The sequence below is a fragment of the Giraffa tippelskirchi genome, chromosome 2, assembly GCF_054371585.1.
Source record: "Giraffa tippelskirchi isolate mGirTip1 chromosome 2, T2T-mGirTip1v1.2.pri, whole genome shotgun sequence".
NCBI classification, from domain to species: domain Eukaryota; kingdom Metazoa; phylum Chordata; class Mammalia; order Artiodactyla; family Giraffidae; genus Giraffa; species Giraffa tippelskirchi.
The window spans coordinates 49,876,799-49,902,129 of NC_137276.1; the positions used below are offsets into that span (position 1 = coordinate 49,876,799).

Genomic DNA, 25,331 nt, shown 5'->3' on the forward strand with positions numbered 1-25,331 from the left:
AAACTAAGCTCTAAGGAGTCTCACATATCATCCTGGGCCTGGGGAGGAACTGGGGCTAGGAAGTGTGTCCTTCATGCCCTAGAGCATTCTGCGGGACAGTACAGACAGGGCAGGGGCAGATATGTGATGAGGTTCAGGGGGATCCTGAGCCAGCTGAGAGCAGGGGACTTCCAGAGGAGGTGGCTTTGTGCTATGTCTTGGAGGATAAGTAAGAGCTTTCCATGGAGACAAGAAAGGTATTGCATCAAATGGCAGCATGTGCAAAAGGCCCAGAGGCACATAGGTTTGCTTAGCTGGTAGATCATAGTTGGGTTTATCTGAGGCTGTGCTGTGAGCTCCTGGTTCATAGCCAGCACTCTCTACTGTGTGAAGGACCTGCCACCTAAGTCATCAGGTTGCTTGCAGGTGACACTTACTTAGCTCAGGTTAGACTATAAGATAAAAAAGGTGTTTCCTTACTAAGGTGACTGAGAAGTTAAGAAGAGGTGCTTCAGGCACAGCTGGATTCAAGGGCTCAAAACCTGTCTTAGATTTGGTCTTAGTCTGACCTTCCTGGTGGCTCAGTCAGTAAGAGTCTGCCTGCAATGCTGGAGACCAGAGTTCAATCCCTGGGTTGGGAAGATCCCATGGAAAAGGAAATGGCAACACACTGTGCCTGGGAAATCCCATGGACAGAAGAACCTGGTGGGCTGTATAGTCCATGGTGTTGCAAGAGTCGGACATGACTCAACAACTAAACCTAAACCTAAACCTAGCATGACCTTATTCAGTGGGGGTTTCAGTCTCAACAGTTTCCCTCTAGCCTGTGGGTCTCCCTCAACCCCACAGTTACTAATTCCAGAAGACATTCTTCTTTCTCAGTATTTTCCACAAAGTCCCAGAGTTGAGTCTCACTGGCATGAGTCGGATCACCCCTCGACCAGTCACTGCTGACTGGAAGATGTCATATCTGACTAATCAGGATGGTTCACCGTCCATCTTGGGACCAGCCTCAAGGGAATCACAGGGAGGTGCTTCCCCAAAAGAAAGCCAAGGTGCTGCCTGCAGCCAAAGGGCCAGGAAATGTGGGGGGGGGGGCCACATGGCAAGTGTTCACCCCACACACCCCTGTTCAGACTTCCTCCAGCTCCTGGGGACGCAGGTTTGCAAGAAGATGCTGAACATCTCCTGTAGCACTCTGATCTTTTCTTCAGTGTCAGTCTTGTCTGTCCATCACTGTGCGAGCTCCTTCATGGGGTGCCAGGGTCTTTTGTCCAAGAGCACTTTGATCCCCCTGCACCAGGGCCATGCGGAGCACACCACAGGTACTTCATTCCTATGTGTGTACTCTGTTAGGAGAGGATAGATGTTTTTTCTAGTTATCTGAGACCCCTTCCTTGAGCTGAGAACATTGGAATTTATGTGATCTAAAGTTAGGAGCCATTCTGTAATATTTAAGTTTCAAGATGAAAATGGCCAGGCATCAATTGACAAACACTCAGGGCAGCCTCTCCCTATTTTTAGTCCAGATACTTATAGAACGACATCTGCGTGCATGCACGCCCACTGCCCCACAACTGGAAACACACAGCCTGATTCTGCCCAAATAAGGGTGGTGAAGAGGGCCAGCTCCCAGGAAGGGTGGACCGAACAGGTGTGGGCAGCTCTGGAGGTCTGGATGATGGGGATGGGCTCTCAGGGGTCAGATTCCAGCTGAGATGCGGCAGGCCACCCTATGCCTTCCACACACTCCCCAGAGCAGCCTTGCTTCCGTCTACCTCTGAGGCTAACATCCCAGTCCTGGAGGAGGGGGACCCAGGGAGCCTCCAGGCCTCAGGACTATTTACTCTTGCAGGAGATTCCTTCCTGTTGGGAAACCACTTGCCCAGAGCAGATTGTGCTCTGTAGGGGGGAAGGGCTGCAGAGAGGGGGCGGGGCACTGGCTGTTTTGCAGGAAGGGCTGGGGTGTCAGGTCTCTGTCAGCTGCCTGTCCAAAAGGGGCCTGGGAGGAAGAGCCACTCTAGACTCAGAGCTGTAATGGTGTCTTCGTACATCTTAGAAAAAGGCACCATCTTCTGGGCAGGCGTAGCCTCAGGTGAGTGGTTTGGTGAGAGTGTCGGGGTGCAGGGCTGGACCTGAGTGTGCATGGGGACAGTGTGGGTAGAGGCCCTGGAACCTCAGCAGGCCCATCTAGAGGCAGCACCCCTACTCTCTGCTCTGCTGCTGCTGCTGTTTAGTCGCTAAGTTATGTCCAGCTCTGCACACCAGCAAAAGCTGTGCCCCAGGACCTTGGCTCCTGCACTCTGCACCTGGCTCAGTGTAGACAGTCCTAGTGCAGTGTTGACTGGCAAGCCAGATTTGGGCAGCACTGTGCCTGCCAATGCAAGAGACATAAGAGACATGGGCTCAATCCCAGGTCAGGAAGATCCCCTGGAGGAGGGTGTGGCAACCCACTCCAGTATTCTTGCCTGGAGAATCCCAAGGACAGAGGAGCCTGGCAGGCTACGGTCCATAGGGTTGCAAGGAGTTGGACATGACTGAAGCGACTTAGCACGTATGCATGCATGTGCCTACTACAGCCATGTGAATCTACCAGTCAGAGGGTCCCTGCTTGCCCCCTGGGACACCAGCCTTGGTTCAGTCAGCCCTTGCTCAACCCCCTTGAACTATCCCCTGGTTGTGAGAGACTGTTTTCTGGATGCCAAGCTGCCAATTCATGTTTGCATGAGAGAACCCAGAGAATTTCAGTAAAGAAAACGTGGTTTGGCTTCCTCTTGTGTCTCTGACAGACCTGAAGCAGGAGCAGTTAGGAGGCCTCTGGCTGTACTCGCAGACCAGCAATCCATCCTTCAGCTACTTTGCAGAGCCAGGGGAAATCATCCCTGGGGGCTTGCAGGGGTCTACAGCGCAGGAGGTGATGATCTTGGCAGGAGGCGGGGGTGGGGGTGGCCGATATAAGTGTGGTTCTGACAGGTCCTCACCAAGGGCTCTTGGAATGCAAGGCGGAGAGGCTGAGCACAGGAGGAGGGCGGCTTGGAGGATTTCCTCCCCGAGGAGGGAAAAGGCTGCCGCCAAGTGGCCGTCTGGATGGCTAGCAGGAATGACTGAGATGGGAGATGGCTGATGGAGGGCACAGCGTGGCCCACTCCTGGGGTTTGGCACCTGCAGCTGTCTGATCTGCAGCCCCAGGGAGAGCACTCACTCAGTCTCTGACCTTGGACTTCACTCAGTCCCTGAGGCCCAGGGAACCTGTTTGGGGTCAGGGACTAGGAGCAGCCTCCTGTCTTGGGGTGGACCCAGGAGAGAGCATGGAGAGGAGGGGTCTAAGGAGTCTGAGCCTGTGGGGGTGAGAGTGGGAGCTGAGCTGAGCCACGGACCCCTGCCCGGGAGGGGCAGAAAGAGTGGAGCATTCAGGAGGATGCATTTGGCGGGCAGCCTGATGAAGGACACTGGGCAGTCTGATGAGGACTGGGGGCCTGGTGCTGCTGGGAAGGCCAAGGCCAGGCTTTTTTGGACATTAGACATTCTTTCTCTCTTTCCTTCTCTGCATGCTCATCAGCAGTCTGAGCTTCTCTGGCAGAACGTTTGTGTGTCCCTCTGTCTCCATGTGTCCTTATGTCTCTCTGACTCTTTCCACCTTTCCACTCTTTCTGATCTATGTCCTTTCTTCTTTCCCTGTTCAAGTTTCATTTCAGGTTCATATAAAGATTTTATGCTGTGTGATGGTCATGCAGAGCCGTGGTCACCAGGAGAAGACCCCTGAGGGAGGACCCAGGAGAAATGTCTGTGTGTGAGGGGGCAGGGGGAGAGGCTGGCCCTTAGTGGACCTGGCCCCACACACTGATGCCTGCCTTCCCTGTCCCTTGTCTTCTGGCCAGTAAAGGCTGCGTGGGGTAGACTGGGGTTGGAAAGGTCCCCTCGTGAGCATGCAGCACACACGTCAGGGTTTCCAGCATCAGCCCAGAAGTCAGTTCTGTTCAGTGACTCTAGCAGCCTAGCCCTACCATGTGTGAAATACAAGGCTTTGTCTAATCCCTGGAAAGGTTTTCACTCTGTCTAGAGTGGCAGGATTAATGTGAAGAATAAATGTAAAGAAACAATGAAGCTCAGTGGGGACTTCAAAGAACTGATAGAATCAGGGTCATATTGTGTCCTGTGGTGTCTGTGGTATGTGAGTGAGTGGATGGGCCCCATATGGGCCCATCGATGACAGAAGTCACCAGATTTCCAAGAAGACTAGTGATTAGAACAAGGCTGTGTACTTTTGCTTCAGAGTCCTCCAGCTTTTTCATCACTAGGTGAGGCCATCAGAAAACCCCTAAAGTCTATTACAATGGTCCCTTCCCCACCAGCGCACTCAGCGAAGATGTCCTCTGTGGAGTGTCTGCCCAACCCCTGGGCAGCACAGAGCGTGGTCACATGGACATCTTGTCACTTTGGTGACCAAGTAGCCACCATTTGCCCACCATTTGCCCTCTCTTGGAGCTAAGTTGGGGAAGATGTGGTCCCTCTCAATGAAGTCAGCTGCTCCCTTTTAGGACCAACAGGGATTTCTGCCTTTGTCTGGAAATTTGAGCGTAAGAATCAAGTTGGGCCTCACCACCCACCTGCCCCTATCTCAGCCCTCCAGTCCTTGGTCTTGATGGTTTTGGCATCATTCTATTAGTCAGCTGCCTGGGATTTGAGTTCTCAAGGCATCACGGGGCTTTGGGCTAAGGTGGCAGGGCTGCCACTTTCCACTTCTCTTTGGCCCTTGGGTACATCCTCAAGTTCTCAGTGCTGGATTCCTCACGCATCAAATGGTTGGGTGACAGTGCCTGTCTCACAGAGCTCTTGCTCTGAATATTGAATGTATTAATGCAAGTGCTGCCCCCAATATCTGCCTCGGAGTAAGTGGCCAGTTAATGTACACTTTCCTTTACAAGGCCCATGCGTCAATCTTAGCTCTTCTAGAGCCCATCTTCAGGGACCAAGGCCCAACTTGTGAGTCACATCTCCTACCTTAAGGTTTCAAGTCTAGGCTAGAAGAGTGAGCACCCCCTGCAGCATGCTCTGTTATCATCATTCATTCACTCATCAAATGTCTATTAATACCTCCTGTGGGCCAGATACTGTGTCAAATGCTGGGGATAAATCACTCCACAGGGCACCACTCAGCCTAGGGGGAAGACCAGCCAGAAGACCCATCAGTGGGTGAATAGCTGAGAAGATCTGAGGACAGTGCCTGGCACACAGCAATGCTATGTAATGTTCTTCAATAAATGGTGTGGTCAGTTACAATGGGTAGGCACAGCCGCTGTGAAGCACCCAGAAGGGCAGCTAAGCCAGGAGTGGGGTGTCAAGAGAAAGTGACACAGAACCAAGATGAAGTAAAGAAGGAATAGGGGAGAAGACAGAGCTGGGCAAAGGATATGGATCAAGGGCAGCTGGTCCTGACCTGGGTAGGGAGCTGGAATCAATCAGTCTGGCCGGAGTGAGAGGGTTCTTGGGAGTGAGGAAGAGACTAGAGAGGCAGGCGGGGATCCCAGTGGGGGTCTTAGAAACCATGTTAAAGAGCTGGTTTAACTTACAGCTAAAAAAAACTGTTAACCTAAAAAAAAAAGATCTTTTATAATACGAATGAAATAAAAAGCAGCCTTCTAATGGGATTAAAAGGATCTGGTTTAACTGAACCCAGTGCACTCTCATTCCTGCTTTGGCAGAGGTTCTGACATCCCAGCAAAGCCCCCGGACACTGTGGCAACCAGGAGCTACCTCTGTGCTCCTGAGTGTGGTGGCCAAGCAGGAGGTTTCCTGTAACGGACTTCCCCAGACCTACTGGAGTGCACGGTTGGGGACAGGGCTTTGGCCTGAGACCCCCGGCCTGATCTTGGCCAGCAGTTCTGTTCTAACCATAATTTGGGGTTTTTATCTTTGCAGATGTTGGGGCCGCTCAAGTGTTAGCAACAGGCAAGCCTGCTGGAGCTGAAACTGGTAGGTGGCTGCCCAGTGGATTCTGGATGCAGGGCTGAGGGGCAGGAGGAGGCACTCCAAAATACATGGGCAGGTGGGGCATCCTGGTACCCGTTTCCTTCCAGTCATCGTGGAACCAGGGCAGTGTTCACCCCCAGACCTGTCTGGGTGGCTAACATGGCTTTATCCTGGGGACATGGTACTGAATGAGAGCCTGTCCTCAAAGGGGACGTGAGTCATCAGGGCCACCTCTGTCCACTCTCTATGAGATGAGCAGCCCTGCACTGCAGCTGTGAGCCCCCAGATAGCAGGCTCTGCGCTGGCCAGGGCCTCCCTCCACTTGAACCATCCCAGCCCCTCTCCACCTCAGAGTTCAGCTTTCCATATATAGTACCCCTTCCATGTCATCTCCTCTGGGAAGACTGTCAGTTTCCATATCAGCCCACCTTGTCACTCAGCATTCGAGTGAGCTCTTGTCTTCCGCTGCTGACTGTAGGCCCCTCAGGATGGAGTCAGGGACTCATTCATTTGCCGTCAGCACTCGCCAGAGCAGGCAATCGACACACACGTGGATGAACTGATGCAGGGATAAGTGAGGATGACTGCAAGAAGACAGAGAAAGAAGCCACCAGCCACTTGGGAATGATTCCCACAGCTGAAGGGACCACGGTTGGAGTTCCAGGAAGCGGAGATGCAGTATGGGTGGAGGGATAGGGAAGGAGCACGTTCCCAGGAAACTGGAAAATTAGGCTGGCCTCAGTGGATTGGAACTTCCCAGGTGGCCCAGTGGTAAAGAATCTGCCTGCCAATGTAGGAGACGTGGGTTCAACCCCTGGGTCATGAACATGCCTTGGAGGAGGAAATGGCAACCCACTCCAGTGTTCTTGCCTGGGAAATTCCATGGACAGAGGAGCCTGGTGGGCTACAGTCCACGGAGTCGTAAAAGAGCTGGACACGACTGAGCAACTGAACACACACGCATGCAGCAGGTTGGAGTGTTAATGTAAAGGTCCAAGTATATGACTTTGGATTTCATTCCGATGCAAAGGGAGCTGTGGAAGACTTTTGCTGGGTGATGACTGATTAAAGCCCCTTGTTCAATTCCCCCTGCCCTCCAGATATCAAATATGCCATCATCGGGACTGCTGTGGGCATCGCCATATCAGCTGGCTTCCTGGCCCTGAAGTTCTGCATGATCAGGAAGCACATGTTTGATAACGATTCATCTGACCTGAGAAGCACAAATGTGGGCTTCAATGGTAAGGAAACAGTGATGCTCAGCCCTGGCTCTGCCCTTTCCTGAGACAAGACATATTCTGGCTGGTTATCCGGTGTGAGGCTCTGAGGGTAAAACTGGCTGTAGAGAGAATAAAAAACATGGATCGAAAAGAAATGCAGTGACCTCTCTCTGTCTCTGTCTCTCTCTGCTTCTGTCTCTCTGTACTTTTCCATTTAGTCATTCTTGATATCCTTAAGAATCAGCTTTCTTGGAGAAACGTGGGGAAGGGAGCTGAGTTGGCTTCTGATAGAAATTTCTTTTCTTTTACCCAAATGATGTGATGAGATGAAATCAATCCCAGGAAGTGGTGAGGCTGCTCCTAGCATGGGTGGGTGGCGGGAGGTGTGGCCGGCACTGATGACCTGGGCCAAGTTGCATTTTTTCCCCCATAAATTGGGCAAGCCCTGCACTGAGTGGTGCTGAGTGTCTCCTCATGACCCAAGCAGAGCTGGGTTTATGAATGCCCAGCATGGTTCTCCACACCCTGTGGCAGCTGTGGAGATCTGGGTCCTTATGTAGATGCTGAACACTCAGTGAGTTTCAGTAGCAAAATACAACATTGATTTGCACCCCTTGTCTCTCAAGGGGAGACCTGCAAAATCCATCCCCCATATGACTGCTTAATGGGATGGTGATACAGTTTCCAGAGAGTAAGGAGGAAGGACTCTCACCATGTCTCTTGAAAATGTGATTATTAACTGTGAAGATATCCAAAAGGGGAGACAGGGCAAGGAGGAGACTGCATTGGGGGGCTTCCAGTGTGTCCAACTGCACAGGGAACTTAATTGATCATAGTCCACTTGCCATTGATTTTGTAGCCCTAGGAATAAGAGGAAAAAGAAAATAGTCTCTTCAGCACACGAAGAGACATTCTAGATCTCCTAAGGGTGAGAGGGCCCAGGATCGTCAAGGAGGGAGGAGGGGAGGAAAAACTGGCAGGGAGCTAGGGAGTCTATTTCTAGGGAAGCCTCTGTCTCACCTGGGTGCTGAGCTAGGGGGCTCGGTGAGGAACTGTGTAGAGAAGCTTCAACAGTGCCAATGGGGAGGGGGCAGAGCACTCAGCCCAAGACCACCCCCTCAGTGGCCCCAACCCCAAGAACCTCTCAGCATTACCTGAGTCTGGTGGGCTCTGACCCCCTCCTGCTGGCCTGGCACCAAGAGAGTTGCATCACCATCACAGTGCCCCCTTCCTAACAGCCTGCTTTCTCTGTTTAGAGACCATTGCACTAAAGAAGACAACTTCAAGGTAAGGTCACTACCAACTTGTGTCCTTCTCATTTTCCCTCCTGTTTCATCCATCCCTCTCCCTTGCCTGACATCCTAGCCCCTCTTCCCACTTTGAAATGCTTCCTAGGGGACCAGGATGCACCCCTGACCTCCCTCTTCTCACTCTCCCCTCCTTTGGGCAGTCCTCAAGTGTCATGAGAGTGGGGAGCCCACAGGGTATTATGTAGTCAAAGTAAGCTTGGGCTCTTTTCTGCATTTGGTGGGTTAGATTTTGCCTTATCTCCTGCTCAGAGTCCTCCCAGTGCATCGCGCACTCTCATGATCATGTCCCCAGCTACTGCCATGTCCCAATTGGAAAACTACATGTGTTCTGTTTCCAGCTTCCCTGCTGCCACCCAGCCACATTGCTCTTCTGTATAGAGCCCTTGTCCTCCAAAGACAATCCTAGCTCAAGACTTTTGCACTTGCTCTTTTGTATCATATGGAATGCTCTTCACTCAGATAGCAGTAAGCTACTGTAAAGCCCTCTGGCCTGAGGATCTGAGTGATACCAAGGAGGCAGCCAGTCTCTTGGAGCTGAGTGAAGGTACAGGCCAGAATCAAGAATCAGTAGCGTTTGTTGGAGTGGGGAGGTCCTAGCTGCAGATGCCCTTTGGTGAATCGGCAGTAGAGCAGGGTGGACAGTGGGCTGGGTGGGGTTGGAATATGTTGGTGACTACCTTTTTTGAATATGGTAAGTCTGAGGCTTCTGGAGACTTCCTCGTGGAGGAGCTGTTCAGTGAGTGACTGGTATTCAGGACAGAATCTGAGTTGAGATGGGCTCTTGGGCTTTTAGAGGGATGCAAAGCACAGTCCCCCCTCCAGTTCTTCCCTGGGACCTGGGGCTTGGTAAGTACAAAGTAGCATCTCTTGAAGAAATGTATGGATCTATGGATGAAGGAGATATGAATGTGTGGTACACTGCAGTCAGGGGGGATGCCCTGAGGATGAGCTGGAAATGGATTTTCTCAATACTTTCACTTTCTTGAGGCTCTGCCCTCCTTCAGATGTTATGGTGTCTGTCAATAATTTCTGAGGACTTAACTCTCTTGATGGTGGGGGTAAGGGGACCTGGGAATGTATAGATGAACCCCAGGCCAAGAATCTGCATTGCCTTTGGGGCCCAGCTCATCTCTGTGGTGGGAAGTGTAGGATTGGGGTCAGTTTTGGATCGATGAGCTGTGCCTGTGATGGCGGACTCTGCCCACAGCATGGTCTCAGGGGCCCTCTCCTGGGTGGCTGAGGCACCCTGGCATGTGGCTACAGGCTGCAGTGGCCAGCTCTGGCCCTGTGTCAGGATGATCGAGTGGGCTGGTGGAGGTTATAACAGAGTGATCTTCTTAACCACCCATGAGCCATGCTGTCTGGATCATCCAAACAGCTCACATTCATCGGGGGACACTTTGGGTTAAGGCATCATGCTTTGGAAGCTCCAGTGCCCCCTGGAAGTTCCCAGAATTGGTGTAAACTCTGATTCAGGGACATCTTAGTCATGGGATTCAAAAAATGGAAAGATTTCACAATACCCAATTCTTAATCCTGGTGCCTTTGTACATGCATATGTGCGTGCTGGGGGAAGGAATGTGAGAGGCAGTGATGAGTCATAATGAAGGTCTGACACACAGATGCTGCTGTGTGAAAATGCTGCTGTGAACAGTACATCACAAACCAGTTCAAGAGCACTGAATGAACAGTTACTACGGTTTCATGTTCCTACCTATGATCAGGTCAGAGGAGCATCTGTTTGGTATATTTGTTGTTGTTTAGCTGCTCAGTTGAGTCTGACTCTTTTGCGACCCCGTGGACCATAGCCTGCCAGGCTCCTCTGTCCATGGGATTTTCCAGTGGATTGTCATTTCCTTCTCCAGGAGTTTTTCCCAATTCAGGGATTGAACCCGCGTCTGCTGCATTAGCAGGTGGATTCGTGACCACTGGGACACCAGGAAGCCCTTTTGTACATTTGGATGTTTTGACTTATTTTGATACATCGGAGCTGTAGGAGGAAATTTCCATAACCCAGGCGAGATGGCTGCCATAGTCATCCAACAATAAGCATTGTGAGAGTGAAATACAGGAGAAGGAGTGTGAAGGGTGCAGGAGGAAGGCAGGGGCAGAGGAAGGCAGGGAAGAGATGAAAGATGGGAAGAGGTGGGTGGTTGGGAGTTAATGGCTGGACGGGGGTTCCCCTGCATCTATTGCCCCACAACGTGCAGGGAACTGTTCTCAGCATTATCACACCAGAGCTCTTCTATTGAGAAGACACAATTTAAGTTTCCAAAACTGACACTAGATGGAGTCAGGCTTAGTCGGGAAGCCAATAGACCTGAGAATGGAAAAGCAGAGGACATGCAACCATTCTCCCGTAGCAGAATTTTGCGTGTGCTTTTGGTCATCTAGGAATGAGTTAGTAAACATCCCGTCTTCCTGTTTTGCAGGTTAAACCTCAATTTCTCTGAAAGGTGAGCTGTAAGAGTAACGGATGGCTCATATTGCAAGGAAGAAAGGCAGTCCCTTTCCTGTCCTGTGCAGGCTGGAGGCTCTCCTGCACGCCCCCTGCAGAATGGGAAGGGGATTGCTAGGCATGGGCCAGAAGTCCTGGTGTCAGGCTGGCTGTGAGGTCAGGAGTCAGCATCTCTTTGGGACAGTTGTGGCAAGTCCTAATATGGTGGTACTTTGGCAAGATTTTAAATGAGGTTGTGGAGCATTTGCCTGATTAGAGCTGAGAAAACTGGGTTTTAACAGCAAGATGGTTAAATTTTTATCTTATTTGAGTTGGTTGTCCAAGACCTTCTCTTTGACAGAAGCCAGTCACCTGTAGCCAGCTTAAACCATTTGATGAAAAAAAAAAAAAGCCAAAATTTTCTTTGTGTCATAAAGCCATCAGTTTGGAAGAGGTGTCTGCTTTTCAACGCTGCTATGAAATCTCAGAGTATACAGTGCCCCTGCATACAGGGCAGCCTTTCAGGAAGGGGGACAGGACCCAAGGTTACTGGCTAAAGGAGCTCTGTTCCCAGAAAGGAAGGCATCTCCTTCAGGTTTATCTGAATGGTTGCTTCACAACTCACTTCCCCTAGTCCTGCTTTCTCGTACCTCAGATACCACCCACGTGCTCTCACTGTCCTTTTTGAAAAATCTTCAAAGCCACAGAAATGTTGAAAGAACATTGCAATAAAAACATCTACACCCTTCAGCTATATCCATAAATTAACATTTTGCTCTGTTTGCTATAACTCTGCATGCATAATTTTTTTCTGATTCACTTAAAAACTAGTGTAGATATCATAATATTCACCCATCATGTATCTCCTACATAATCACAATGATAGGAATGGTAAGAAATAAATGGAAATGGATAGTAATTCAATAGTATCATCTCTTCCACAGCCTGTATTCAAATTTCTCTGATCGTTTCCCAGGTATCTCTTACAGCTCTATTTTTCCAAGCCAGGAGCCATTGTACTTGATTTAGTCCCTTTTTAGTTTCTCTCGATGTTGCTTTCTCTCCCCACGTCATTGTCAGTTTTGAAGTACTTAAGCTTCTTGCATCATGTTCTATTTCCTGGATTTGTCTGTTTCCTCCTGAGTAGATTCAGATTGAGAATTTTGTCATGATTACTGCAGAGGTGGTATTGGGCACGTATCTTTCAGTGCACTGCATCAGGAGTCACATGACTCCAGGCTCTCTCACTGTTGGTGACACTGCTTTTAATTGCTTGGCTAAGGAAGTGACAACTAGATCTCTCCTGGTAGAGAGAAAAATTCCTTGTTTGCAATGACTAAATAATCTAAGGGGTGGGACTTGGAGACCGTGGGAACACCCTGAGCCAAGTAATTCTTCAACCCAATGGTTTTACATGTGTTTGTGGCCCGTGTTTGAATAGTTATTGCATTGAGGGCTACAAAGTACCGAGTTTCTAGTTCCAGCATTCCTTCTACATTTAATAGCTGGCATTCTTCTCTTATTTGTTGAACATTATTCCTAAGGACTTCAATGCATTATAATTCATCACCATCATGAATCTTTTTGATGTTTAAATTGTGCCAAGTTATCAGTACAAATCAATTATTGGTGGCTTTAGACCGGATTCCAGTAGTCACTAAGAATTTCATAGACTTCTGAAACAACACAATGTTCCAAGCTCACCTTACACTGTTCCTGCTCAGACTTGGAATCACGCATTTCCCCTAGATCCATGTTTTCCTACCCACTCCTCCACCCTCCTTCTATTTGTTTAACATGGAGTAGTTTTTAGAAACCAAGATCTGAGCACAATGGGTGCTTATGGCTACTGAGGCATCATCACGTGGAGACCTTCTCAATGGACAGTCAGCACATGCATATTTACCAATACGCATCAAAATCTCAGCATCATAACATTCTTCTTAAGATTTCCTCATTCCATATTTTTATTTTGCCTCCTCTAAAGTGAAAGCCCTGTTTCCCAACCATATAAATATTTTTATCCATTTACTCTACCCTATAATACACACAAAATACATACTTCAAGAATTACAATACAGTCCAACTACAAACTCACTTAAAAATTTCTTTGCTGTTCTTTGTTCTTAGAATTTAGCCCTTCATGTGTACTGAGTATTGTGTTCAAGTTGAATTAATTATTTTCTCAGTGAGGTTATGCTATCAATTTGATATATAGTTAGAGATATTTGTTTCAGTGTATATGCTGGGTTTTGTTTCATTTCTTAATCTTTGTAGTTTAATTTTAATTTTTGAGTATGTGAAACACATATATAGTTTTAAACTAAAAACGTGTAAATAGGTAAACTTAAGAGACATTTTACTCTCCTGTCCACTCCACCCTGCTCCTACCCAGTGCTTTGAGGTAATCAATCTCAACAGTTCCTGTTTTATCTTCCCTGTGTTCCTTTTACAAAACTATGTTTAATGAAAACATTTGCATATACACAATTTTTATAAAATTAGATAAATGTTTATATATGCATATATATATATATATATTATTATGGTTCTTGTATGGGTTTATTTTTATTTGGATCTCTGACTCATTTGGTATGGTGCATGGTATGAGATATAGATCCAATATTATCTTTTTCCCAAATGGCAATCTAGTTATCTTAATATCATTTTTCAAAATCACTGTATTTTCCCCGGTGTTTTATTTGTCACCTTTATCATGTTCAAAATTTTCACATATAGTTGGACTTTTTCTAGACTTCATATTATTCTCCAATGGTAATTGTGATTATTCATGTCTATTATCACACTTTCTTTTTTTTTTTTTTAATAAATTTATTTATTTTAGTTGGGGGCTAATTACTTTACAATATTGTAGTGGATTTTGCCATACATTGACATGAATCAGCCATGGGTTTACATGTGTTCCCCATCCGGAACCCCCCTCCCACCTCCCTCCCCATCCCATCCCTCTGGGTCATCCCATTGCCCCAGCCCTGAGCATTTGTCTCATGCATTGAACCTGGAATGGTGTTCTGTTTCACATATGATAATATACATGTTTCAATGCTATTCTCCCAGAACGTCCCACCCTCACCTTCTCCCTCAGAGTCCATAAGACTGTTCTATGCATCTGTGTCTCTTATTCTGTCTCGCATATAGGGTTATCGTTACCATCTTTCAAATTCCATATATATGCATTAGTATACTGTATTGGTGTTTTTCTTTCTGGCTTACTTCACTCTGTATAATGGGTTCCAGTTTCATCCATCTCAATAGAACTGATTCAAATGTATTCTTTTTAATGGCTGAGTAATATTCCATTGTGTATATGTACCAGAGCTTCCTTATCCATTCGTCTGCTGATGGACATCTAGGTTGCTTCCATGTCCTGGCTATTGTAAACAGTGCTGCGATGAACATTGGGGTACATGCGTCTCTTTCAATTCTGGTTTCCTCAGTGTATCACACTCTTTCCTGTGGTGACTTCATGTATTACCCGATGTGGCTGGTTCCCACACATCTTGCTATTCCATTCTAGCTATTCTTGTGTATTTGTTTTCCATATAAACTTTGCAATAAACTTCAGAATCTAGCTACAGAAACAAACATCTTGCTATTTTTATTGGAATTGCATTATGTTTACATATTAAATTGAAGACAATTGACTTTTTGAGGATATTATCCTTCACTGACACAAATACATACTTTTTACAAGTCTGATTTTGTGTGTCTCAGGAGAGTTTTCAGATTTTTACTCTTATGGATTTTTCACATTTCCTATTAAGTTTACTTCTAAATATTTCATGTTTTTGTTGCTTTAGTAAATGGAATTTCCCATCATGTCTCCTACTTGGTCATTGATTTGGGGTATTAACATGATAGCAACTGTCATATTGAATGCTTTTATTGTTTTGTTTATTTTATTCTTGATCTCCTTGAGTTTTCATCACATTATGTCTTCTGCCAAATTGTAGATCTTCTCTTCCAGTGAGCCTGTAATTGTTTTCTCCTCTCTGATTGCATTGGCTAAAATCACCAGTTTTAAATAATAGTGGAAACAGTGAGTATATTTGTCTTTTGCCTGACCTTTGTTGGAAATTCTCCAGTGGTTTTCATTAAGTAAGATGTTAGATTTAGGGCTAAAGTACACATGTTTTATCACCTTAAGGAAACCCACCAGTTCCTATTTTATTGTCTTTTTTTTTTTTTTTCAGGAATTTGTGTGGGATTTGGTTAAAAGACTTTTCAGCATTAGCAGGCATTAACTTATCCTCAGGAGACATTCTCTGGGATGGTCCTAGGAAAACGAGGACATATAGGCACCCTTGTTACTACTTTAGTTTTTTGTTTCTCTCCTTGTTGATCTGTATGATTTTGGAGGATGTGGTGGAAAACTGGATTTAGGCAGCCACTATAATCCTAGAGTCTCCAAAAGTCTCTTTCTCTTTCTTTTGGTACCTAGCTCAGGTCTGGGTATTAATGAATCTTCCAGATGGCTCTTTCTCTTTCCAGAAATGCACAAGTGATTGAGCTCTGAGTGAGCAGCCTCTTCGGGAGGGCACTCTGGACAGCTACTCATTGGAGACAGCTTGAATTTGAGCATCCAAAGCTGGTGGTGGACCTTCATATGGAACTCAAAATACAGAGTGAATAAACTTATAGAATCTACAGTGCCTCTGTCCCGAAAGAAAATAGTGTTTCTCTTCTGCAAGGAGCTGACTGCATAAAGGGATGTAAGAGTACTCTTTCCAGCAGTAAGAAAGTTTGGAAGTCAATACATGCTCACTGCTTATCCTGGTTTCCAGTGTCAGAGTTGTTCATGCTTCATGATGACACTGCGTCCGTGGATCCTTTCAGTAGCAACTGGGTCATGGAATGAGAACCAAACTCAAGACACAGCTTCTTTAGCACCACAGTCTACCAAGAGGTGAACAGCCTTGTCTAGAACTGTTGGCCTCAACTTCTTAGCTGTCAGAAGAATCCATCTGTCAACATTCAAGGGAAGTGAAAAGAGAAATTCTCTAGGCAGCCTCCATTTCTATAAATGACTGAGAGATCTTCCAAAAGAAGAAATGCAGGCTGGACTGGAGTGGGAGAAAGGGGTCTGACAGCTGTGGAATGGCCCCACAGCTCTGCAGCTTTCAAATGGTGGTACCAAGAAAGGATGAAAAGGGAAAGCAGCTGCCATGGCTTGTAGTGAGCTATACCAAAGCAAGTGATTATTGTTATGCTTATAGGATTATTTTGTGGTGACTATGACAATGTCCGTACCTTATCATAGAAGACACAACTGAGAGAGACCTAAACCCAAGGCTACGTGATGCAGGCCCCATTCACATTTCTCTCCCCTTAATATTAACCCTGGGTTTCTGGGCTGCAGTAAGGAATACTCTTTGCCTTTTCATTCAATAGAAATCCAGGTGGCTACATGGACTGGCTCTCCTTGGATTAGGTTACCCACCTTGTGTGTGGTAAAAGATGAGTTATATTTCAAAACAAAGCGCTGTGTTGTAATAATTTGCCTGAACTCCCAGGGCATCTTTTATCTGACTTGATAACAATGTAGTTCATTAGCAGCCTTGGTTAACGGATAACCTAAAGCAGTAATGCGATACTCATAAGCAATTTTCTGTGTGTTAGATAGAATAAACCATCTTGTAAGGTATCTGATAATTGATTTGCTTCTTTTAGCAGCATTTTAATTAAGACAGCTGGTTGGGAACGGAAGGTAAATGCTTCTGGATTCTCAGTAATCATTGTAATATCTATAAACTCAATAGAATGTCGGGTCCTTTCCCTCACCCCACATCATGACACATTTTCCCAGCACCACTCCCAGCCTCCAGTTTTGTTTGAGTCCCACCCAGAGTCTCCTATGTGAAGAACACAGAGAAGTATGCTGAAGACTGGTGCTTTCTCTTTGTCTTCTAATGGCAGACATGCTGTGGGAAGCAGAATGGGCTGGGGGTTCTAGGCAATTGGCTTTCTTGGCTTATACCCCAATTCCAAGCTCAATGACTTCCTTCTGTAGCAGTCCTACTGGAAGCCGTTTTTGACAGCCCCTCTTTATGGGAGCAACTCCTTGGGATAGAGGTGCCAATGGGCAGAAACGCTTGGATATGTTTTTGAAGCAACCACAAGCAGTCATTGTGTCTGTAGGTGCAATGTCCTGAGTGAGAGCCATTTCTCCTGTCCTATGCTGTGGTTTGGGAGGGTACTACTGGAGGCCAAGGACTAGGATAAACCCTGCCCTCTCAGCCCAGTAGGCTCTGAGTCCCCCAGAACACATACAGATCCCAGACAGCCCATCTCAACAGGCAGAATATCCTGCCCAAAGGAGAAAGGACAGATGATACTCAAATACCTGTGGGTGGAGTGAGCTGCTGCCTCTGTGACTCAGTACCTGGAGGAGAAGGTAAGATGGGAGAGAGTTATCTGGCAAGATCAACAAATTACAAATACGTATCAATCTCTATGGGCTTCCCAGATGCCTCAGTGGTTAAAAAATTCTCCTGCTGATGAAGGAGCTACAGGAGACACGGGTTTGACACCTGGGTCAGGAAGATCCCCTGGAGGAAGAAATGGCAACCCACTCCAGTATTCTTGCCAGAATAATCCCATAGTCAGAGGAGCCTGGCCGGCTATGGTCCATGAGGTCACAAAGAGTCAGACATGACTCAGCAACTAAACACGCACACATCAATCTCTATATCTTCACGTTAAAAATATATTTTACACGGAATCTATAAATTAAAATAAACATATAAAAATAAAATAAATATGTACATATATTCTTCTATGTGTGTTAGAAGTATGCATATGGTGGGATTATATTCTATCATAGAATGTATGGGCGTTTGAATAAGTAAGTGAAAAACAGCCCTTTTCATCATCCAAATTTGGAAATAGCTGAGAGGTAGATAAACAAGTTAAACAGATGGAGATGAAAGTATCAGAGTTATTCTGATCTTCAAATGAGTCATGACACGTTAATATCACTCTACAGGCTCTAGAGTCCTGCTTGGTTCTTGCCCCAGTCTAAGCAAGAGGTTAGTGTGGCTGGGGTTAGAGTGTCGACAGCAAAGATGCAGAGGATACATGGGTTTTGTATAGGGTTTAGTGGTAGGGGTACCAGGGCTTGCAGACATAGGTTTGGGTGTGGAGGAAAGAGTGACTCAGCCTCAGTCCCAGAGTTTGGTGCCATGGAGAAGGATGTGGAAGCCCCAGGGAGTGCTAACCTTGGGAAGCTGCTCAAGGGTTTCTTGGGTCAGCTCTTAGGGAGCCAAAAGATGGGCTGCACTTGGAGAGAGAGTGAATCCTATGTTCCTATGGGAGCTCAAGCTTGTAAACTGGGGTTAAAAGCACACATGCCAGAGATTGTTCTAGAATGTGCTCTGAGATCCATGAGAAAAGCAAGGAAGAATTGGCCTGGAGGAGCTATAAGGCTCTTTAACAGTGAGGTAGAGTGTGCAGAGGGGTTGTTTAGACAGAGGGAAACTGAGCTGAGCTGAAGATGCAAGCCAAGGGGCTGGTACATGTGATATGAAGCCTAGAAGGGCCAGGGCCAGCCTGTGCTCAGGGCCCATACCCCTGACCGGTTCTCTTCTGAGTTATTTGTCATAATCCCAGGGCTTGTCAGATAAATTAAGCATCCTTCAAGAATATGACTTTTCACGTGGATGTTATCAGTGGATGACAAATAGGTCTCTCCCAAGCTGTGTGTGCAGAGTGCAGTAAAGTCACTCAGGCCTGGATATGAGGAGTTTATGAGTTAGGGAGGAGGGCAGACCATTTTGGAACCTGCTATGCCAATACCTGCTTCCCTTGTGGCTCAGCTGGTGGAGAATCCACCTGCAATACAGGAGACCTGCTTCGATCCCTGAGTTGGGAAGATACCCTGGAGAAGGGAAAGGCTACCCGCTCCAGTATTCTGGCCTGGAGAATTCCATGGAGTATATAGTCCATGGAGTCACAAAGAGTCAGACACGACTGAGTGACTTTCACTGGCTCTGGCGATGCCAATACCCAGGAGTATAAAAGACCAGGACGAAGTGAAGAAAGGCAAAGCAATCACTGTGCATGGGCTTAGGCTGCACAGGAGGAGGGTCAGGAAAAATCAGTTCCTGATGCACAGTGTCCTGATGCACTGACACAGTGTATCCTGCCATTTGGTTGTCTGGATATTTTCTCTTTCATGAAGCTAGTTTCAGAAAGACAGTAAGTGAATATGTGAAATAGAAGTACAGTGGCATGGAAAGATCCCAGAAGTCCTAGTGCTCATTTGTTAGGTGTTCTGGGAGGAATGAACAAATAGAACAAAAACAAAGACATATCAAAAGAGAGAGAGAATAAAAGTGAGCAGAATTGCAGAAAGGAACTAGACAACAACTTAAAAGGAAGGATGTAGTGAGACATATGCAAAACCATCTATATACAGCAGAACCAAAGTAAAATTTGAGAGCATCAGGAACAAAGAAAAGCAAATGACCCATAAAAGTACGAGATTTTGAGAGAAATTAGACTTTTTGTTGGTGGAACTGAATGAAAGAAGATAAAAACCAATATCTTCAAAATTCTCAGGGGTATGATTATGCACCATAGTATTCTATACCTAAACAAACTATCAATCAAGTGAAAAGGAAAAAAAAATACAAAAAATCAGAAAATTTACTACTCCCAAAATTCTTTCTGAAAAAAAAAAAAAGGCTAGAAGATGGACTTCAGCAAAATGAAAAATGAATTTAAGAGGAATGTGTGAAGTAAAAGAAGTGGCAGTGAGCAAAGAAACCAGCAAAATTTATACGTAAGTTTACATAAGCAACTATTATTTTTAAAAATTGTGGTGCCATTATAATACATTAACATCTCACATGATCTCAATACAGGAGGTTGTGTGGGAGAAAGAGAAATGACAGATATAAAAGCATTAAGTTGTTCAGGGACATAATATATAATATTGATTAGCTCTCAATAATGATATTAGAAAAATACAGTATTGAATTTGCATAATGTAAATTCAGGAAGCACTCCTAGAATAAAAAAACAGTGGAGGGATAGAAAACATCTAAACAATTACAAGCCTTCAGTTCAGTCGCTCAGTTGTGTCTGACTCTTTTCGACCCCATGGACTGCAGCATGCCATGCTTCCCTGTCCATCACCAACTCCCGGAGTTCACTCAAACTCATGTCCATTGAGTTGGTGATGCCATCCAATCATCTCATCCTCTGTTGTCCCCTTCTTCTCCTGCCTTCAATCTTCCCCAGCATCAGGGTCTTTTCCAATGAGTCAGTTCTAAAAAGAAAAAGAAGTAGCAGCAGCAGGAAGAGGAAGAGTGAAAATTCTTGTGTATATTCTTTTGGGAGAGACATAAACATTTCTCTGGGGCAGATACAACTTTTATTCCTAAAACTGCAAAGCATAGGTGGCATGGCCAGTGTGAAAATGGCCTGAGGAACAGTATTATGGATAATGATATTATCTGCCAGTATTTTGAGAAGCCTGGTCTCCAAGGTTGCTGGACCTAGATATTATAAGGAAAGTACGTCCCTCTCTGGCCTCCCCATCCTACTTTGCACCTCAGACTTGGCTCCAGTCCCAGATGGCCGTGGGCAAGAGTAAGGGAAATAAGTGCTGCTTCTGCCAGCCTGAGTGGGTGGCCTCCAGTGGTCTTGGGAAGTCCTCAGGGAGGGAAGCTGATGGAATAAACTGTGAGACCACTTTAGCCAAAAGGGAGCAACATGGCAAAAACAATTAGTAGAGGACAGGACAGCCCATTGCCTGTTGAGGCAGAGGGTGGGGATGTTGTGAGGACGGCTGCAGGCACAGGCTGAGTCAGGCTGGGGGGTACCTGTGGGTGTCAGGAGCAGTGGAATAAGCAAGAGGAGGGGCAAGGCTACACTGATGTCTCTCCTCTAGTCTGGGAGGAGTAACTCGCCTAGACATAATGGCTGTCATTTCCATCAGTTGGATGAACTGATAAGGACTGGCCTTCAATCAGTACAAGAATCTCTGGAGTGACAACAGCCACATAACCCAGACACTCTTATCCGTCATGGTGACCATGCACTTCCTAATGACTCAGCCCTGAAAAAACCATCAGTGGTGTAGAGGACCATGTGGAAGGTTTTGTGTACCTCAATTGCAGGTGCCTCCACTCCCAAGAAAGTCCAAGCAAAAGGGGCTAACTCCATTTCCCCAGAAGGGGAGGTGAGCATAATGACAGGAAGGGAGTTTGCCCCTAAAAAAAAGAGTTTTTCTGCATGAATGAAACTCCTTAGAGTGGAAATAATATCTAAAGAAGCTTTATCGGAAGCTGAGTCATGTAAAACCCTGAAAGTCCCCAGAAGGAAAAATGGGTGCCAGTCAAGATGGACATGATTTGACCTCAAGCAGGCTGAGATTGTCTCCTTTAATCAGCTTCACCTCATTTGGAGGATGGCAATGACTCACCCAGATGAGGAAAGAGGAGTGAGAAGGGGGAGGAGGAACAGGGGTGGTGACAGCAGGTGACTGCCACCTGGGCCCTGCAGCTGGGGGCCGGTCATGCTCTTGGACATCGTTTGGTCCTGAAGGAACCCCTCCACCACCTCCCCCTTGGGGGGGGGTTCTGGTGTCTTTGCTCTGAAAGCAATAAGGAGAAGGAATAAAAGGTCAGATTTAGGCCAAGGACGAGGGAGAAAACTTCAGTGTAACTTCTAAGCTTCAGCTATCATTCATGAAATCAGTGAGCCATTTTGTCTTTCAAAGGGAATTATCTCTTCAAATTAATGATAATTTACACTACTTCTGAGCATTTGCCTGGCATGCTTGAAAAGAAACATTGTAAAGCTGCCTCAGCCTTTATAAGATATGTAATCATTTCTTTACAAGATATGTATCATTACATGTTCACTACAAGATATGTATCATTTCAAGAAATGATACCAAGGCCAGGGCTCAGCTCTTTAAGCGGCTCAGATGCTCAGAGTTGGTGGATGGTGGTGGATAGACTAGCTGTGGACTGGGGCAGGTGTCCAGAGGGGACAGGAAGGGACATGGGGAGAGCTCTGGAAGCACTCTGGTGGTCACTGAGGACCACCTGGCTTGCGGTGATGGCGAAAGCCTGCACTCTACAGATGGACATGGGTCCTGGTTTGGATACCTGGTCCACAACTCAGGAGCTGCTTGACCTTGGTTAAGTTGGATGGGCAAATGGCAGGAGTGGAGGGGGATGAGGGCTCTCCAGGACCATCACAAGGATCAAATAACATGATGAAATGCCTTGCTTTGTACCTGGCCTGTAGCTGGTGGTAGATAGATATGGATTCTTTTCTGTATATGCACTTGGAGCCGAGAAGACGGAATCCGGGTGGTGCTTCCTCCCATCCAGGCAACTGGAACAGCTAATTCCGGTCCCAAAGTGCCTGAAGCTCCATTTCCCCATGCTGCCTCCTTTGGGCAGTTCAGGGCTAGAGAGGCTGCCCTGCCCTGCCCCAGGCCCGCCCGTGGTTCTCTGTTTTTCCTGAAAGCAGGAGCTTGCTTGCCCAGCTGGCTTTGATCAGCCTCTCACTGGGCCACTTTTCTGTCTTCATTTGTCCTTGTTTATGTTTCCTTGCAAACAAATGTCATGCCTTTCCCACGGGCTTCTCTCTAACCAGTTTATATTTTAACCCTGTGTAGACAGGGTCAGATGAGACAGAGGATGAGATGGTTGGATGGCATCACCGACTAGATGGACATGAGTTTGAGTAAGCTCCAGGAGTTGGTGATGGACAGGGAAGCCTGGTGTGCTGCAGTCTGTGGGGTCACAAAGAGTCGAACACGACTGAGTGACTAAACTGAACTGAACTGAGACAGGGCCAGATTTCTGCTCTTCACCCCAGTCCTATTTCCTGCATCCAGTGAGCCAAATGCTGCCTTCTGACATCTGTCCCAAGGTCCTGGGCTGAGGGACATGTCTGTAGGACCTGATATGAAGCATCCCGGGGATGGATGGGCAGGAGGCATGGAGTTTTACAAAATCTTGGGTTTATATGTGTGTATATATGTATGTATTTAAAAAATTCAGTAGTATTTAACTAAAACTAGAGGTAATTTATTGCTTGGACTTCCATGGTGGCTCAGTGGTAAAGAATCTGCCTGCTAATGCAGGAGACATGGGTTCAATCCCTGGATCCGGAAGATTCCTCTAAAGAGGGAAATGGCAATACTTACTCCAGTGGGAAATCCCATGGACAGAGGAGTCCATGGGCTACAGTCCATGGGGTCACAAAGAGTCAGACACAACAACAATTTTTTGCTTATTTTCTTACATGTTTATTGTACTAAAATTAAAAAAACAAGGATAAATAAAAGGATGGGGGAACTCCTTTTCCAAAGATAAATGTTGCTCACTTTTTGGTGTTTATCATTCTCAACTTTACATATCTGAGCATGTGTGTGTGTATATATATATATATATATATATATGTACATACATACATATATATATATATACACACATGCGTACTAGGTTTCCATAACTGGGTTTGTATGGTACAGTGGACCCTTGAACAACACAGGTTTGAACTTTGCAAGTCCACATATATGTCGATTTTTTTCAATAGTAAGTACACCAGTAGGTTGAACCCATGGATGAAGAATCTTGGATACTAGAAGTTATATTTCTATTTCAACTGTGTAGAGGATGGGTCGGAGAAGGCAATGGCACCCCACTCCAGTACTCTTGCCTAGAAAATCCCATGGACGGAGGAGCCTGGTAGGCTGCAGTCCATGGGGTCGCTATGAGTTGAACACAACTGAGCAACTTCACTTTCATGCATTGGAGAAGGAAATGGCAACCCACTCCAGTGTTCTTGCCTGGAGAATGCCAGGGATGGGGGAGCCTGGTGGGCTGCTGTCTATGGGGTCGCACAGAGTCGGACATGACTGAAGCGACTTAGCAGCAGCAGCAGCAGCAGAGGATGGGCGCCCCAACCACCAGAGTTGTTAAAGGGTCAGTTATATATGATTGTACTTACTATATTGTGAACATATTTTCCCAAGTTCTTCATGAACAGCATGGCATCTCTTTGTTTAGTTATCCCATATTTTATTCAACCCAGGGGTTCTCAAACTCAAATCATTCACACAGAGGATTTATTTAAACCCAGAGGACTGGATGTACTGGAGTTGAACCCAGGAATCTGCATTTCTAACAAATTCCCAGGTATCAAGGATGCAACCCAATCAACCAAAATTCCTTTCCTGGGACACTTGTTGCTTCTGAATTTGTGAGTACAAATAACACTGTATCGAAAATAGGTCGGTCAGAAAAATCTTGGCATACTGTTAATTTCCTTAAAGATAAATTTCTAGAAGTGAGATTGTTGAGACTGAGGGTATCACGGGTTTAAAGTTTTTGCTGCATATTATTAGAACATTGTTTCAATTTATATTTCTACCAGAGTATGCCGGTCTTGGACCTTGTGTTTGTTTAATTCTTTTTCTTTTTTTTTTTTTAAGATAAAATGTATCCATCTGATCTAGCTAATCTATCTAGAAAGCTAGATTCCCCTCCCACAGGCTGTGGAACCCAGGAAACTGCACCAACTGCACAGAGGCTGTTTTTTCATCTGTTAATGGAGAAAGAATCCTTCTTTGATCACATTTCTAGATTGCTGTGAGAATCACAAAATGATGGTAGGATTGAGTGCCTTTTCTACACTGTGACTCACTTGCAGATGGGAGGGTCTGAGCACTTCCCTGAAGAATTAAGAAGCAGCCCCTATTGTGGAAACTTCCGGAAAGTTAGAATTACCAGAAGAAATTTGCCTAAAAGGCTTGTCTTCCCAGCCAGAACTGTGGGCTCCATTAACTGCATGCAGGAGGCCCTAGTGGTGGGACAGTAAATGTTTAACAACCTGTCCCCTTTCTGGGGTAGTAGTGGGGCAAGCAGGAAAAACCTTGATTTTAGACTTTGCCAATTACCATGATGTAAATCCTCCCTCCAAGTTCTCTTACAAGCTGCCAACGTGTCATGAAATGTAGTAAAATAATTAGGAATTGATAAGTTTTGAATATTTGTAACTTTTGTGCATTATATAATCTAATTATAAGTTGATATGATTCTGATTTTGATAAAAGCTATTTCACAACTGACCTTCAAAATTCTTGAAGGATTTAACAACTGGCTTTCGTAAGCCAGTCCTAGCTGGCCCTAGCTCACCACTGGCTTCCTCTCTTGGCTGTAAACTCATTAAAAATGCGAGGGACTTTTCTTTCTCTAAGAATAATGCCTGGTTATGCTGACTTCATTTTTCACATTTGGCTGTGGGCCAAACACTGGCAATCTGAATGATTTGGGTTCCAAACATTTGACATTTATATATAAAATAGTCTAATGTTAGCCTTTGCAAGGACTGGGGTCCGGGGTCCTCTTAAGACGTTTGGCTCTT

The 25,331-nt window shown here is 46.0% G+C and overlaps 1 protein-coding gene across 8 annotated transcripts in view; it reads left to right on the top strand.

The window, feature by feature from the left end:
• TMEM273 (transmembrane protein 273) overlaps window positions 1-16,581 on the top strand; it is a 31,844-nt gene extending 15,263 nt beyond the window's left edge. For 2 of the 8 annotated variants that reach the window (XM_081561593.1, XM_081561614.1), the window contains 5 exons: window positions 5,899-5,952; window positions 7,050-7,190; window positions 8,426-8,456; window positions 10,912-10,935; window positions 15,429-16,581. In XM_081561593.1, the coding sequence (XP_081417719.1) occupies window positions 5,899-5,952; window positions 7,050-7,190; window positions 8,426-8,456; window positions 10,912-10,935; window positions 15,429-15,453 (275 nt within the window). In that variant the 3' untranslated portion in view covers window positions 15,454-16,581. Of the gene's footprint in view, window positions 1-5,898; window positions 5,953-7,049; window positions 7,279-8,425; window positions 8,457-10,639; window positions 10,936-14,890; window positions 14,977-15,408 lie in introns of those variants that run through there. The other 6 variants (XM_081561607.1, XM_081561633.1, XM_081561622.1 and 3 more) reach the window with 4 other exon arrangements.
• Window positions 16,582-25,331: the final 8,750 nt, after the last annotated feature.